The following is a 17,191-nucleotide window of genomic DNA, read 5'->3' on the forward strand; positions in this document are numbered from 1 at the left end:
TCCCACAAACAGTAATTTGATTTTCATGTTTGTATGCTTCGTCGAAATGCGATGTCACAGTCATCCATTTCTAGCTTGGCTCTGTTTGAGATTTTAACCATTTTGTGATTTGTGATTCCCACGATAAATGATTTTCCCACCATGATTTTGTGTGATTCTCCCCACCATGAGCTCAAGCTTTTGGAATGGGAATCGATGCCATTTGTTAAAGAAAACAAGTAATAAGGACCATTGTGTCTCCATTCCTTTAATCTCACAAAAAAAAGATAGAAAAATATACAATGAGGCAGTCTATGTTAATCTTGGATGTGAAATTAGGCTCCCGCATTTATTCCATTAATCAAACTCAAAGTTTGAAAGAAATATTTTTGAATTTTGTGACACATCCAAACTCTCATATTTCGTATGGGATGGTTATAAATAATTGTGACATTTGTATTAATGAAAAATGGCCTCATTATACACTCCCTACTAACAATCCTTGTTAAATGCTCGGCAGAGCAAGTTGTATTTCTTCTACATTGCCTAAGAGACTAATTAAGAGTATCTTCTCAAATTGAGATTTTAGAATCCACTTTCTAATCATTAGATAGGGTTTTTTTTCTTGAGTGATTAACGTACTGATCTTAAAATTTAGGTGAAGCGCGAAATGTGAGGAAATTACAAAGAAGGTCGGTCAATCTATCTTTTTTTTATTTTTTCAAAATTGCCCGGTCAACCCAAAGTTTTATTTTTTCTTTTAGCTTTTTTATTAGTAGGGCAATAACTTAAAGCTTGGGGCACTATCCTACTAACGAAAAAAATAAAAAATAAAAAATAAAGTAAAATTTGTATTGATCAAGGGGTAATTTTGAAAAAATTTAAAAAGTATGTTGATCAACCTTCTTTGTAATTTACGCCAATAAAAAAAATATTTTGTATTTTACTTAAAATTTTAGAGTCCGTACATAAATCAATCTTTTTTTTTTTAAAACAAAAAGATGACATGATTTAGGGTTATTGAGATCTGACCAACTTTCTCTTATTCCATCATCTTAAGAATTACTTTTTACACACATGCATAGGGTAAGAATTTCTTTTAAGTTCCCTTTTCTCGAATTGGTCATTAAGTTGAGGAGGTTACGTCGCCTATATTTGAAATTAAAAATACTATTTGGTCGCGCATTTATTCGGATACAATCCTTTCCTAAACCCATTTTAAAGATTTATTGGGATTAAAATATTGCACGACTTTGAACTTGACCACCATGATTGAATCTTAATAAACAAAAATAAATATATTTCATGTACCTTAAGATAGTGCATTCCAAACTTGATTTTTTTATTTTGTTTTTTTCATAGTTCATAAGACCTATACTAACTTTTTTTGATATAAAATGATGAACAATTATTTCATGCGGGTTGGACCACATTTTAACAATATGCGGTCCACAGATATAAAGTAGCTATCTTAAAGATGGATGCAAATAGGTGGTCTATTTAAAAATAATTGTAACTAGTGATCCAAATATTTTTAATATAATTATTATTTTTATTTTTCAAAATTTATTTATTTTTCCATATTCATGATCTCCATGTTAAAGATTATATATATTTTAAAATTAGGATCAAATTATGATTAAAAAATATATTTATTGCCAATCCCGCATTTCTATATCTGTGTGGGCTTGGCCGCATGCTAACCATTTCCTAAAATGAAAGATCTACTAACATTAGAGTGACTTGAAAAAAAAATATCATATTCTGACTCCATAAAAAATAAGGGGGTGGACTTTGTGGAACCCACGATCCGCATTAAATTCTTCCCCTGACTTATCTTTTTATTTCTTTTATAAATTGTGTATATATTGCAATTAATTTTCCGAACTGGACATACATTTCTTAATATGTCTCTACCTTCCATGTTATACTCTAATGTGAAGGTTTCCACCATCTGTATACATGTGGTACCAAAAAGAATAATGTCGCCACAGACAATGAATAAAATAACAGCTCATATTATATATTTCCATAACTTAATAGGTGGTTATCAAAGAAAGAAAAGGTCAAGACTACAAAATTGATCACATGGGACTCTAATGACTTTATAGCATTATTATTTATTTATATATTTAAATTTTTTTTTTTTAATGGGTAGTTAAGCAATAAGAATCGAATTTGAAGACAGCAAAAGTGCCAAGCACAAGGGTCTATATAATGATCTAAATGGCTTCTTGTGACCATCATATGCTTTCTATTAAGATATGGGAAAACTATCTAGTGACAATTCAGGAACCTTGTCTATTATAGAGGATAAAAACCTAGGTATGGTCAAATAAAGAGAAAGAAAAATAGTGTAGAAAATTAAAAGAAACAAATTACCAAGATTTATGTGGTTTGGCAATTGCTTGCGTCTACAGGGCTACAAATTTCTCTTCCATTAATATGAAAAGGGAAAATTTTATATAGAGCCCATGCTCAAAACAATCAAATAAAAGTCTACCTCGAAAATTTCACTAGAAGACGTTGTTTTGACGCCCAAATATCCTCAAATTTATCATCTTGACATCAAGATGCATGACATGAGAAAAATTTGGATTTCAAGTTTTGAAAATAGTGTATTTTTTTAAGTATTTTATTATCATCAATTTTCAAGATTTTCAAGTTTTTATAGATCCGTCGTTCTAAACTATTTTTTAAGATTTTATAATTAACTATTAAAACATATTTTACGGCTATCACAAAGATTTCCAATATTGAAACCATATTTCTCGACACCGCTCTAAGCAATCAACCTCACCCATACAAAAAACACCATGCAAGTATGGAGAAGACAAGGTTTTACAATTTTTCTCTCACAAGCCACAGTACAGGATATTTATCTATTTAGAACACCTATTTGAGGATTAAAAAAAAGTATTGTATACTATGAGACCATTTATTTTTTATATAAAGAGGTGATAATCATTTTTAACCATTAGATGTGAATGAAATTGCGTCACAACATTCAATAAAGTTTATTTTGAGCTTTGTGTTTAAATAATGACACATCCTCAACAACCCAATTTAAAATCTAAATGTCAATGATGAATGTGACCTCTTCGTAGAAAAAATAAATGGAAAAGTATAGAATGAAACCATTTACTTTTGATACAAGGCAGTCACAATTAATCTTAACCATTGGAGGTGAAATTGGGTGGTTGTATTTATTCCATTGGCCAAGCTCAAACTTCAAAAGAAATTTGTCCAACTCTGTGACACACCCAAACTATCAAATTTCACGTCGAATGGTTGTAAGTAATTATGATCACCTTGTATCAAAGATAAATGACCTCAAAGATAAATGACCTCATTGTATACAATCCCAAAATAAATAGTCTCATGATATACATTTCCCTAAATAGCCTCACCCTTCACTCTCTATTTTTCCATTGAACTAATTTTCTCTCTCTATAAAACTTGATTTATAAAGAGGAAACCCCCAAGGACCACATATGAGGCCCACCGGCCATCTTACTATTGCATTAATTGCAATAAACTTTTTCTTTCTTTTTTAAATTTTTTTAGATGGGCTTCTTATCATTAGATGAAAAAGGTTAAAAAAGAAAAAAAATTATTTTAAATTGATAAGGCTAATATCTTAAAATTCACCAAATGAATGATCTAGATTCATTATTGGAGGGAACTCATTTTGGCCATATTTAGGGTTCAAATTGAATTTTTTTTGGGGGGGGGGATGATTATTGAGATAACGAGAGTGTGTATGTAAAATTTTGGGTCATACAAATACCACAAACATGGTTTTTTAGAAGTGTGGTTGCATTATACTATAATACAATGATACAATTGTTGCATTAGATCACTACCTTATATATATATATATATATATATATATATATATATATGAAAAAGTCTTCCTAACTCCTATAAGTAAAAATGAATAGTTATTTTGCCTACCCTCATTACCGTTCAAATTTCATCGTGCGGTTACGATTGTCTTGTAGTATTTTATTTTTCATTTGTTTTCTATAAATCGGAATGACTTGAAATTTGGAAGGTGTGTACATCTTCCTGAGGTGCATCTAATAAACATATAAAAATAATTATCTGTAAAAAATAATTTTACCAAAATACGCCTAAAACATTTCATTGGTATTTTGATAAATTGTTTTCATTAAAATATTGTTTTTATATTTTTAGAAGATTCCTCTATTTTTTATGAATACATGCTTCAAATTTCAGGTCATTCCGATTTGTAGAAAAATAATAATAATAATAAAACACTACAGGACAATCGTGACTGCATGATGAACTTTGGACGGTGATGGGGGTAGACGAATCATTGTTCATTTTCGCCTATGGGCGTTGGGTAGTGTTTTCTTATACATATATATATATATATATAGAGAGAGAGAGAGAGATAGAGAGAAGAAAAGTCTTAAAAATGCCTATAGCAGATTTTGAATAGTGTTTCGCCCTGCTTCGGATTTGTTATGTATGTGCCGGTTTATTGAACGGAGCCGCAATGGATGACACACGGTCCATAGCAATTTTTTTGTGTTTTTTTACCGCCATGGACATACTATGTCCGTGACATGTTACCGACACAAACATGTTAGGTCTATGGCAATCTATAGATGGCACCGATCCTGGACAAAAACATTGTTCATTTATGAGTATAAACGTTGCACGGTGGCTTCCCATATATATATATATATATATATTCGGATGTTGAGGATATTATTAGAGCACCATAGCGGAAGACTATTAGAAGTAAAATTGAAGCAGCACCTAAAATGAATCTACGCCATTGCACTCCTTTTAACAGCAAAAAAAAACAAAGAAAAAAATTCGGATGCTGAGAAAACCCTAAAGAGCCAAAAGATAGTAATGTCAAAATGAAACATATGATGAACGTCGAAAAGGGGTCCGGACACCATGGAAATACTATCCACAAAGTGGTTGTGGGACAGATTAGGAGAGTCCCACCCATCCCACTTGAGAGGGACCTCTGTGGTATTCATGAAATGATTGGGGCTCACTTTGGAAACAAAATGAATAAATTGTTAGGCAAGTCATTGAATAGCCACTTTGTGGGGAATTAGCAATTTTTTAGGGAACTTTTAGTTCGTGCGTAAACATTTCACAAAGAAAAACATTAACATAAGAAAATACTTTGCAGGAAAAAATTTTGCAAATTTTTTTTTTATCATTTTTGTTAACGCGTTTAAAAAGTATTGTGTTGGTAACTTGTTTGGTATTTAGATATAATTATATAGGGTGCAGTTTGTATAGAGCTAAGGCACTAAACAATCAAAGTAAAACACATTTTATATAGTGTTGAGAAATGTGGTTTTAATGTTGGAAATCTTTGTTATAGCTTTAAAATATATTTTCATCTTTCATTCTAAAATTTAAAGCTTCAAAAACAATGCGGATCAAGCAGATATGAAAACTTGAAAATCTTGAAAATTGATGGTCCAAAAATGCGTTATAGATGCACTATTTAAAAAACTTGAAATCCATTTTATTCTCATATCCATGTATCCTAATGTCGTGATAATCAATTTGAGGATATTTGGACATCAAAATAATCTCTTCTACTGAAGTTTTTGAGGTGGGCTCCAATTTGATGGTTTAGAGCCTTGGCTCTATATAAACTTTTTCCTTTTATAAGATTGAATCAGAGCCGATCTGACGATCACGGATGTCCTGTAGTGTTTGAATTTTAAATTCTTTTTTGACAAATCCAAATCATTGAAATTTTAGGCGTGTGGTCTTTTCATCAAGCCGCACCAAATAGAAATATAAAAATAATAATAATCCTGAAAGATAAAATTGACCAACATACCCCCGAAACTTTACGGGAGTATTTTGGTCAATGTTTTTCATGTAAAATATTGTTTTGATATTTTTCGAAGATTCACCTATTTTTTATGAACACATGAATTTCAAGTGATTTGGATTTGAAGTAAAAATATTAAAATTAAAACACTATTGGGCATTCGTGATTTTCAGATCGGCCCAGATTCAATCTGGGTCATTGGGCTTATTTTTACTTGTGAGCCCACTGGTTCACATGATTATTTTTCATATATATATATATATATATATATAATACAAATTACATTAAAAATTAAATATAAATAAATAAAATGTGTACAATGTAATACAAATATTAATAAATAATATAATTATAAATTAATAAAATAAATATAAATATAAATATAACATATAATATATAATAATATAGTGTAATATATAAACTAATATATAGTATAATACATTATTTATGCAAAATGTTGTCTATATATAAGATATTTTTATAGATATTAAATATAAATATATTATTATATAATATATATTATATTGTAAATAGTGAATGGTGGGCCCACGTGTAAAAATAAAAACACATGAAATATTTTCCCACCTCAGAAGGTGAAGTTTTGTTTTACTGTGAATTAGACTGTTTCATAGTAAAATGTTTTACAATGGGATCTATTTACATATGCATTACGCACCAGACAAACATATAAAATGCAGTTTTTAAGTGAAAATATTTTCCAAAAAATATTTATGCACCAACCAAATGCGCCCTTATGGATGTAACGTGCCTCTTCTTGTGGGAAGGGAGGAGAGATGGGGGAGAGAGAAAGTTATGGGTTGTAGATCCTTTTCTTTTGAGATAGAAGAAAGACTCTAAGAGAGAGAGAACCAAAGATAGGAAAAAAGCATCTTAGAAAAAAAAGAGTCCAATAGAAAGAAAGGCTTTTAGAAGAAGACAAAGAGACTTGTAGCCTAAAAGAACTTGAACTTGCCTTTTAGAAGAAAGTTCTACTCCATTATTTTTAGTTGAGTTTTCATCTCTTTCTCATATGGACATAACCTAAAAGAGGAATCACCTAAATCTTAGGTTTAATGAATTATTTGTTTATTTTGTTTTATTGCATGTTTCTCCACTCATACACATATACATAAGTGTTTCGTGTTTTTGTTCTATGAAAATACATGTACCATTGTGCGCATGGCGTATGAAAATGTTACGGCAGATATTTAAAATGTGACTTCATATCTTCAATATCCAAAATCAAAATGGTGGCAATTTGGTAATAAGAAAAAGAGGAAAAGAGAGCGCTTGTAAAAATAGAAAAATTTGGGGGAATTTCTTCAATTTTACTCTTTCTTAAAGTTTCTTCTATTTGTTGTTCGTTAACTTTCGTACTTTAATTCAATATTTTAAAACCTTTTGTTCGATTTTTCTTAAACCCTAGTAGAACATTTATTCTATTCTGTTTAGTTTAATTTTGGTTCTCAAACAATTTACAATCATCACAGATGTTGTGAATGGAGAAATATATTGCATACTCTATTGGTTAAAACCAAGAGAATAATTTGTCAAATACTTAAAGTATAGTCAACTCCTAAAAAATAGCCATCATAAATAATTTTGGGATTGAAAACCACAACGTGGTACCTAGGTACGGTGGTTCGAGGTGCGAGGGGAAAGACGCGAACTACAATATGGATGCAAACTAAAATATGGATGGGTAATGGAGGCATGGTGGAATGGTTTTTAAACATTAAAACAACATTTTTTGATGAATTTTTAGGTGCATGTTTAAACTTGCAACCTAATATAAACTTGATAATGGGGTTGGTGTCATGGTGGTAGCATCACTTGAAGCCTAACTAAAGTTTAGGTTTTCATTCTTACCTAACACATTAAAAATGCACTAACGATTTCCAAAAACCAGTAAGGCCTCCTCATCCCCACTGAAAATTACCCATAAAAGAAAACTAATATAAATTTCTTCCTAATAATATTGTCTTATTTGGACTGTACATTTCCATTCCAATGTTAGCTCTCCCCTGCACAATTTTTGTAGCTTTAAATTTTAAATTAATTTCCAAAACTTCAAACACTAAACAAACTCAACACAATTTTATCTTAATGTCCTTCACATTGCCTGTATGAAATTTCATGATACATTTTTAAACAAAATTGATCCACTCTCTACCAGACTCTGGACGGCAGGATGGTCAAGACATGAAAGTTAGAAGTCTTCCATTACTAAGCCATGCCATATAATTTCCTATAAAATAAATAATAAAATATCAACAAATCAAAGTCAAACAAAAATATATCACTTGCATATCTCAAACAAAATCAAATGAGAGCTTCCCCAAGAAGACCTTTCTTTTCCAGTTCATCAGGCCGTCCACCAACCTATACGCACCAGGTGAACGAGTGGAAGCAAGCACAATGGTTGAGATTTCATAAGGCCATATCCAACGGTCAAAAATCAGTCTCATATTCTTTTATTTTTATTTCAATAATATTTTTATCTGAATTTTGGGTTGTAGATGTAGTTTTATAAATATAACTAAATAAAAATGATTAAAAAATTAAGTAGAAAATAACTAAAATACCCCGAAATTTATTTTATCCATATTTCTTATTGAAAATAGTTTTTATTAATTCTAATTATAAAAATGCAGTTATATCCTGAATTCCATAATAATATCACTTATAAATAAAAATTAAAAATAAAAACTAAAATTCAGTTTTGGCCCTTGGAGGAGGAGGGTTGAATCTGAACAATCCATATGTGGACGCATTACCAACCCTTTTCCCAAATATAATCAAGGAGTTTTCAGATTGGTACATGTATAAAAGATAGTACCTTCATCAAGAATCTCACTTAAATCCATGATGAGAGAGAACACAGCATTAGCCACTGGCATGGTCTCATTGCTGCTTTTATTCTCCTCCATGCCCATTTGTCAAGCAAAGCTAGGTTTGGGTGAACCAAAAGTGAGCTGCATCGAATTCTACTTACACGACCTCCTTGTCGCAGAGAAGCCTACGGCAGTGATCGTGGCCGAAGCCAACACGGCAAAAGCCTCGCCCACTCTCTTTGGCGAGGTTGTCGTTGTCGACGACCCCTTGACTAAAGGGCCGGAGCTCACATCCAAGGTTATTGGTAAGGCGCAAGGCCTGTATGCTTACTCATCCCAAAGTGAGCTCAGTTTGATCGAGGCCATGAATTTTGTATTCACAGATGGCAAGTTCAATGGTAGCACTCTCACTGTGATGGGGAGGAACCCAGTTCTGCATAAGGTGAGGGAGTTGTCGATTAATGGAGGTAGTGGAGCTTTCCGCCTGGCTCGTGGCTACATTCTCAAACAAACCTACTCCGTGGATTTAACAACTCAGAATGCTGTAGTCCACTACAATGTAACCGTTCTCCACTACTGAGGAATTCTCATTTCTATCTCACTTTTGAATGATTCTATGCAAAGAAAATTTCCTTGTGTTGTTTTAACATGAAAGTTGTTTCCCTTTGAAGCAAAACCTTTGTTTGAGAGTGCCATGCTACTGTAATATGTGTGGTTGCGCATATGGAGTGATTAAAGGAAACTAGGGTTCATGTCTATCATACATGAAGGAAGGTATTGCTTGTGCATATAGTGCTGATATAATTGGATCAAACTAGACTCCGAACTGGTTTGGTCCAATAAAACCCAGATCTTAAGAACACATTTGAATTTTGTAATTTTCGAACTAAATCCCCTGATTTTCTTTTTAACTGGTTTTCATCCAACAGGTTTGAGAACTAGTTAGACCCCTAATTTAACTAGATTGGACACCTTCCAGTTTCCCGTCCAATCCAGATTTGAAAACAGAGGTGCAAATACAAAGGTGATGTAGTGCAGTAATTAGTAATTTAGTACCAAATTTCATATTCATACAATTTGTATAAAAAACACTAAAAATAAAAATACTTTGAGACATCGGATTTAAGATCAAACGGTGAGTGGCTCTCTTGATCCTGAATAGTAGCAGAAGCATAGATCTTCTATGCTATAGGGGAAGTATAGAAACATTTCCCATATTATAATACCTTATTTAGATCGTCAATTTCACCCTGAAAATAAGTGTTTACAGATCCATAAGATCTGTAATATTTTTTGAGCTTCAAATTTCATAATCAGTGGTGGAATTGATGATCTAGACAATTTGTTACAATATACACTAGTTTTAGAGCTTGAAATCTTTTTTAATTTTCACAACCATAATATTCAAGCCGAGATGATAGATATAAAGGTTTTTCAATGCTTGAATTGTAATTTTCAATGAGTTATGAAATGAAGCTTTACTTAGTTTAATAGAGGGCAGGCCTATCAAACATTTGAAGACTTTACTTCTTCTTTTTTCCAATAAGGCTTAGGCCATATAGAAAGTGTATCCTTTATTTCTTTTATATATCGTCCATATTGTTGTTACTTTTCAAAACTAGACATATTGTCTTGCATAAAACTATTTCTTTCAAAGTTGTTCATAAGATCGATCAACGCCGATATGAAAATATTCAAATAAAAACAAAAATCCACTAGAAACAATTTTAAATTAAAAAAATATACAATGAAACCATTTGTCTTTGGTACAAGGCAATTACAATTAACCTTGACCATTAGATGTAAAATTAAATTGTTGTATTTTTTACATTGACCAAGCTCATATTTCAATAGTAATTTTCAAACTTCAACTAGTTGCCAATTAGTGTGAAAAGATGCACGAAGACCAATTGGTATGAAAATAGTCCCACATTTGACCGCAAGAAAGAATTTTTCCATGTCAAAATATTTTCTAAAAAATATTTTCACGCCAACCAAACACGCCTTCTAATCTCCTCTAAATTCCATTGTTGAAGTTTCATATTAAATTTTCAATCAAAATTGGTCCACTCGCTACTAAATGGGGGAGGGCAAGATGGTCAAGAAAAGTGTCATACACCTAAATAGGGGTGGCAATGGACTTGGACTCGACGCGGGACCCACCGGGTAAACCCGACGTGGGTCCGGGTATAGGTCCAACATTTGGACCGGAAGGGTCGGGTCCAGATTCAATACCTGGACCTGAACACTATTCCGGTATGGGTTTGGGACTGGTTGGACTCGACCTATACCTGTTCCATACTTATAAATTGTTGGAGATAAAATACTTCAAGCCCTATTCGTTTAGGTATATTAAAGAACGTATACAATAAGAGCTCGTAGTCATCTTTAGCTATTAAATGGCAAATCAGACAGCTTGAAATATAATGGCGGGAAACTTTGACCTTGTTGCTGATAATATGAGTATATGATGGTAAAAAAAATGGCACATCAAAAAGAAAAAGAAAAAGAAGAAGCTTATAGTGTGAGTGGCAATGGATATGACTAGACTCGTGACCCAATAGGTATGGGTATGGGTCCAATTTTGGACCCCACAAGTCGGGTCTAAGTCCAAAACTTGGACTTGAATACTATTCGGGTCTGGGTCCTGGTCCAGCCGGACCCGACCCATTGCCATCCCTACACCTAAAGGCTTCGATGCTTAAGGCATTGCCATATAATTCCTTGTAAAATAAGGACTAAAATAACAACACATCAAAGTCAACGAAAGATATAATAAGTAGCATATCCCAAATCAAATGAAGGTTTCCCCAAATATTTGAACGGTAATTCCAAGTGAAACAATTGCAAGATCATCACGCCATCCACCAACCTAACCTGGCAATAAGGTTTTCCCAATTTTTCTTTTCTTTTTTTTATAACAGAAGGTTTTTCCCAGATATTACCATGGAGTTTTCAGACTGGGCCACGTAGAAAACAAACTACCTTCATCAACAATCTCATCGAATCCAAGATGCGAGGGAACGTAGCAAGAGCCACCGGCATGACCTCATTGTTGCTCTTCTTCTCCTCCATGCCCATTTGCCAAGCACAGGTAGACCTAGGTGAACCAAAAGTGAGTCGCTTCGATTTCTACTTACATGACTTCCTTGTCGCAAGGAAGCCTACGGCAGTGACCGTGGCCAAAGCCAACACGATAAACGCCTCTCCCACTCTCTTTGGCGAAATCGTCGTTATTGACGACCCCTTGACCGAAGGACCTGAGCTAACATCCAAGGTTATTGGTAAGGCACAGGGCCTGTATGCTTTCACATCCTAAAGTGAGCTCAGTTTGTTTGAGGCTCTCAATTTCGTATTCACAGATGGCAAGTTCAAAGGTAGCACTCTCACTGAGTTGGGGAGGAATCCAGTGCCGCATAAGGTGAGGGAGTTGTCAATTATTGGAGGTAGCGGAGCCTTCCGCCTCGCTTGTGGCTATGTTATTAAACAAACCTACTCCGTGGATTTAACAACTCAGAATGCTGTAGTTCACTACAATGTAACCGTTCTCCACTACAAAGGAATTTTCATTTCTATCTCATTTTTTAATGATTCTATGACTGGTGAAAATTTCCTTGTTGTTTTAACAATGTTGTTTCACTTTGAAGCAAAGCCTTTATTTGAGAGTGCCATGCTACTGTAATATGTGTGGATGGGCCAATGTTCGCAAAATCTAACCAGACATGGGTCTGAAAGCGGTTTAACCAGTCTAACCAGTAAACCAGTGAATTCAACCGCTCTAACTGAGCAACGGTCAAAAAAGTGTTGAAAAAAATAGAAAATATACAAAAAAAAAATCTACTAAACTATGAAAAGCATATAAAGAATTATTAAAACAAAACACATTCAAATGAAGTTGAAAATTGATGAAAAAAATGGATTTTAACCCATTTTATATTTTCCAATGGCTATTTTTAAATTTTCTAAAAAAGTTGGAAAAATATAAAAATGAGTATTAATGACCAAAACAACTTTTAATCTTTACCATAATGTAAAGAATATTTAAAAATGTAGTACAAATCCAATTTCTTATTTTTGAGAATTTATATACATTTTTTTGAATTTTTTTTTTTTAATTGAGCGGTTAGCGGTTCCGATCTAATTGAGCGGTTAGCAGTTAGATCGGGCGAGTTTACGAACAATGGGATGGGCGTATGGAGTGATTAAACTGAAACATTGAATGCTGTCAATTGTTCATTATAAATGACTGTTGATGAATCAAACTGGGGTTCGTGTCTATCATACATGATAAGGAAAGAGAAATAAATATTAGAAAAGGGACCTTGATGGTTTGAATATCCATGCAGTAATGGACTTACAATCCAACGGCCTGTGTTTGCACGGGTAGGAATGATATTCTTGTTGTAATAAGAAAACCGGGCAAAAGAAGTAGCAGAATATTTTGCTCCGTTGGGCAGGCGTCCATTTGTTAAATTCCTTGCATGGTGTAGTGCGTGGAAGCTCTAAACCCGACGGGTTGAAGTTTTTTTGACAAATAAAGTATGAAAAATAAAACATAATACACATACTAAAAAAATATAAATATTTACGTGATTCACCCTAAAATGGTTATATCCACGGGCACGGCAAACTGAAATCCACTAAATAAAAGTTACATCAAAGATTTTGGAACATAGAATCAAATCCTTTTAAACTGTTCTTCCTTCCTTCTCTTTACTTTTGACAACCATTATCGACAACACCAGATAGAGACGTGATAGCAACGAGAAACTGACTTTTTGGATTTCTATTTTATTTAGGAAACTTATTAATATCAATGTCAATCCCACATAATATGGGAAATGTCTCAATCTTTATCGTCAACACCAGATAGAGACGCGAGAGCAACGACAAACTGACTTTTTGAATTTTTATTTCATTTAGGAAACTTATCAATATCAATCTTAATCCTTCATAATATGAGAAATATCTCAATCTCCCATAATATAGGAATATCTCAATCCCATATAATATCATATTTCTTTATGTGAGTGATTTTGGATAGCACCAAATCCAACAAACTCCACCTTCATATCAAAATCACTGGTTAACCATGCCAACATCCATTGGATAACTTTATGGATTTTTCATCTTTAGCTCAATAAATTTCTTCATCATTATGCTGAAAAATAGTATTTACTATCAAATTTCTCCACTTCGAAATTTGCATTCAAAACTTTCACTGCCATATCAAAAACCCCAAACCAGGGCTCTGATACCACTTGTTGTACGCGGAAGCTCTAAACCCGACAAGTTGATTTTTTTGGCAAATAAAGTATGAAAAATAAAACATGAAACACGTACCACAATAACACAAAGATTTATATGGTTCACCCCAAAATATATACCCACAGGCACGTCAAATTGAAATCCACTATACCAATAAAAGTTACATCAAAGATTTTGGGAAATAGAGTTACCTCCCTAAACCTCGACTAACAAACCCAAGTCGAGCAATTTTAAACCACTCTCCTTTCATTCTCTTTTTTTCTGGAAACCATTACTGACAACACTAGATAGAGACGCGAGAGCAAAAAGAAAATGACTTTCCCTTGAACTAAAAGGAGAAATAACCCAAATCTCTATGGAACCGCTTCTCTATAGGAAACCAACATCTCACTCCGTAGGAGTCTTCAAGAGGCATCATTAATGTTTCTCTTCATAGGAAGCTCCATTTTCTAAGAGGAAATTGCAGCTTATGCACAAGAGGTTTTGCTTCGCTCTGTCTCTAGAGCAAACCACCATTCCAATATGGTGGCCCAAATAGGGCACATTTTCTCTCTTTCAAAATAGCCCATTATATTTTTAGCTTGAGTTTATCCACCATTTCTTGGAGACAATATTCTCACACTTCCTCCATCAATAACAATGATACAAACCTTACAACCTGATTTGCAATAAGTTTTGAATATATTGGTTAATGCTCGACGAATCACCAAGCTCTCTCTCGCCACGAGTTTGATCTCTTCTAACACCAAATTTATCTATCATCATGGGTGGGTTATGTGGCATCATTTACAAACTCTACATCATCTCTCTTTCCCACGATGTTGACACGAGTGTCGACTTGTTGCCAGGATACTCACTTGCTGTGTGTCTAGTTTGACCATATTTGAAGCAAGTAAGAGACTAAATAAGTTGCCTCAACTGCTTTCCCACTTGAGCCGAACCACCGTGGCCAGTTGTGGAGTTCATTAGAAGATCCTTACCAGTTTTTCAACCTTTGGAAGTTTCAACCTTTTGAAGGTGGGTAGAAACTATGTACCTCATCATACTTCCATGCATCGCCATAGGAAAGTGACACCTCAACATTCAAACCTAGTTGATAGGCGTCATTGATCTTTCAAAACTGGTGCATCTCACGGATCACCAACTGCAACCACCAACATAGCTTGAAACAAGCTGTTTCTCGGTTTCTTGCATGCCATTTCGCACCATTAGTTTGTAAAAATCCTTGGTGTATTCAGCCAATCTCTTTGTTTCTTGTCGAAGATTACTAAATTGTGAAAAGAACAATTGAGTGTAATCCACCTGTAGAAATTTCTCCTTCATTCTCGATTTTATTTCTTCCCAAGATGAAATCCTAGGCTTTCCTTTTCTTTTGTGCATCTACTGGATTTTGTCCCACCGTGCCGAAGCATATCAACAAGCCTCACACGGAGCTCCTCCAGTATTACCTTGTAATCAAAGTACTTCTCAATGGCACTCAGCCAATCTAAACACTCTTTCGGGTGCAGTCCATGGAACTGGGGTAATTTAAGTTTTATAGTCCTCCACACACCTAGTTTCACGGTCATCCCTTTGTTGACGCCGATTGGCAAAGGGATTAATATCCGAGTAATTACTTGAATATTTCTGGCTGGGTCATATTCATGTGAGCCTCTTACTGCTTGAGTCACAAGTTTAACCGCTCAACTTGCCTACAAAGTGCCTCCAATTCTTCATCTCTTGCATTGTTCACTCCGTAGTTGCCAAAACCACCTCTCATCCCTCTTGCCACCATGGAAAATGATTAGTAATTGGAGAAAACACCCTGCCGAACCCAGGCTTTGATACCAAATGATGGGGTTAAATTATGGAGGTACAACAACTTAGTGAGAGAAACACACAAAAAGAGAGAATATAGGGAGACAAAACGGGTGGAAGTCAAGCTCTACCAAAAGCTACATGCAAACTGTTTTTTTAAAAGAAAGTACATAATCTAAGTTCAACATGGCACACCTTAAACTTTTTATGCATGTTTTACATTTCCAATATACACTAAAAGCTACCCATTTTCCTACTGAGAAAATCCACAAGCTCTTAATGGTATTCCCACTCCCAATCCTGGAAATTAACTTTCACTGAGACTCTCTTTCCTCCCATTCACAATCCTCGCCTAGATGGTGTTAATAGAGCAATATATTGCATACTCTATGGCTAAAAACCAAGAAAATCGTTGGTCAACTGCATAAAGTATAGTCAACTCCTGATCAGGCTTCGTAATAGTTTATTCTTGTTTTACCTTATTGAACTTAAATATGCATTAGGTAAAAATGGTTTTATTTATTTAGTAATGGGCTCTAGGTAGTCAAGGTGGGGGAGTGACATTTTAAGTTCCATTTCTAAAAGAAGTAGAGGACCCGCTCCCTACTGATCTATTCAGAAAAAAAAAAAAATTATTTAGGTGTGTTTTGTGATAAAAAAAAAGGATATTCAATAATGATTATTAAGACTACGATTAATAAAAAAATCTAATGTAGCAAAAGAAGAAAAAAAGAGAGAAAAAAAAACAACCACTACAATGTTATTAAATATTATTGGACGTTTGCTTGTCGTCATCTTCCATCCACCATCATCTATACATTTTATAGGCTTTTTAATTATTCATTTGAAATTTGCATTTCTCAAAGGAACGTATTCATCCCTTCCACGATTCCACATGGCCAGAATAACACTAGCAAGTTTTCAAATATAAGGCTACCCTTATTTATATTTGAGGAGTTGTTAATTCTAGATAAATTATTGCTTATAAAACTACACAAATACAAAATAAATAAATTAATTAAATTAAATAAAAAATGTTTTGATAGAGCTGTAGTCCTATCAAAATAAGTAACGCCTCACTACAAAACTCATAGAAAATTGTACTTTTAGTGTCGGAAAATATTCAAATCGATCATCTCAACCTTGATCTTTATAATTATTTTAAAAAAATTGGATTTCAAGCTCTAAAAATAGTGTATATGTCATACAATATCTAGACCGTCCATTTCACCCTAAATGTAAGTATTCACGGATCTACAAGATTTGTACTATTTTTTTGTCTTTAAATTTTATAATCTGTATTAGAAATTGATTTTAGAGACACCATGAAGATCTCCAATGCCCAAAGTGCTTTCCGGATAAATATTTAAGACGAAGCGTTACTTTGTTTCCGTAAAACCTAGGCCTTAAAGAAACTGTATCCTTATTTTAAGGAAAACGTTTATATAAGTGGGAGGCTCTAAATAAT

The 17,191-nt window shown here is 33.5% G+C and overlaps 1 protein-coding gene and 1 pseudogene across 2 annotated transcripts; both read left to right on the forward strand.

Annotated features, from left to right (window-relative positions):
* Positions 1–8,668: 8,668 nt before the first annotated feature.
* On the forward strand, positions 8,669–9,321 carry LOC148780619 (dirigent protein 22 pseudogene; annotated as a pseudogene). The gene has a single exon (XR_016040024.1). The product of XR_016040024.1 is annotated as a dirigent protein 22 pseudogene (transcript).
* Positions 9,322–11,671: 2,350 nt separating this feature from the next.
* On the forward strand, positions 11,672–12,340 carry LOC148780620 (dirigent protein 15-like). Its single transcript, XM_088847832.1, has 2 exons — positions 11,672–11,942; positions 12,021–12,340. Exons 1-2 carry the CDS (start codon positions 11,672–11,674, stop codon positions 12,338–12,340), a joined length of 591 nt encoding a protein of 196 aa, XP_088703958.1.
* Positions 12,341–17,191: the final 4,851 nt, after the last annotated feature.

The sequence above is a fragment of the Amborella trichopoda genome, chromosome 9, assembly GCF_054954075.1.
Source record: "Amborella trichopoda isolate Santa Cruz 75 chromosome 9, AtrichopodaSantaCruz75HAP2 v2.0, whole genome shotgun sequence".
NCBI classification, from domain to species: Eukaryota; Viridiplantae; Streptophyta; class Magnoliopsida; order Amborellales; family Amborellaceae; genus Amborella; species Amborella trichopoda.

Coding starts and splice junctions, on each gene's coding strand:
- LOC148780620 (XM_088847832.1), top strand. CDS start 11,672: ATGCGAGGGAACGTAGCAAGAGCCACCGGCATGACCTCATTGTTGCTC. Junction 11,943..12,020: donor GCTAACATCCAAGGTTATTG/GTAAGGCACAGG, acceptor TCGTATTCACAG/ATGGCAAGTTCAAAGGTAGC.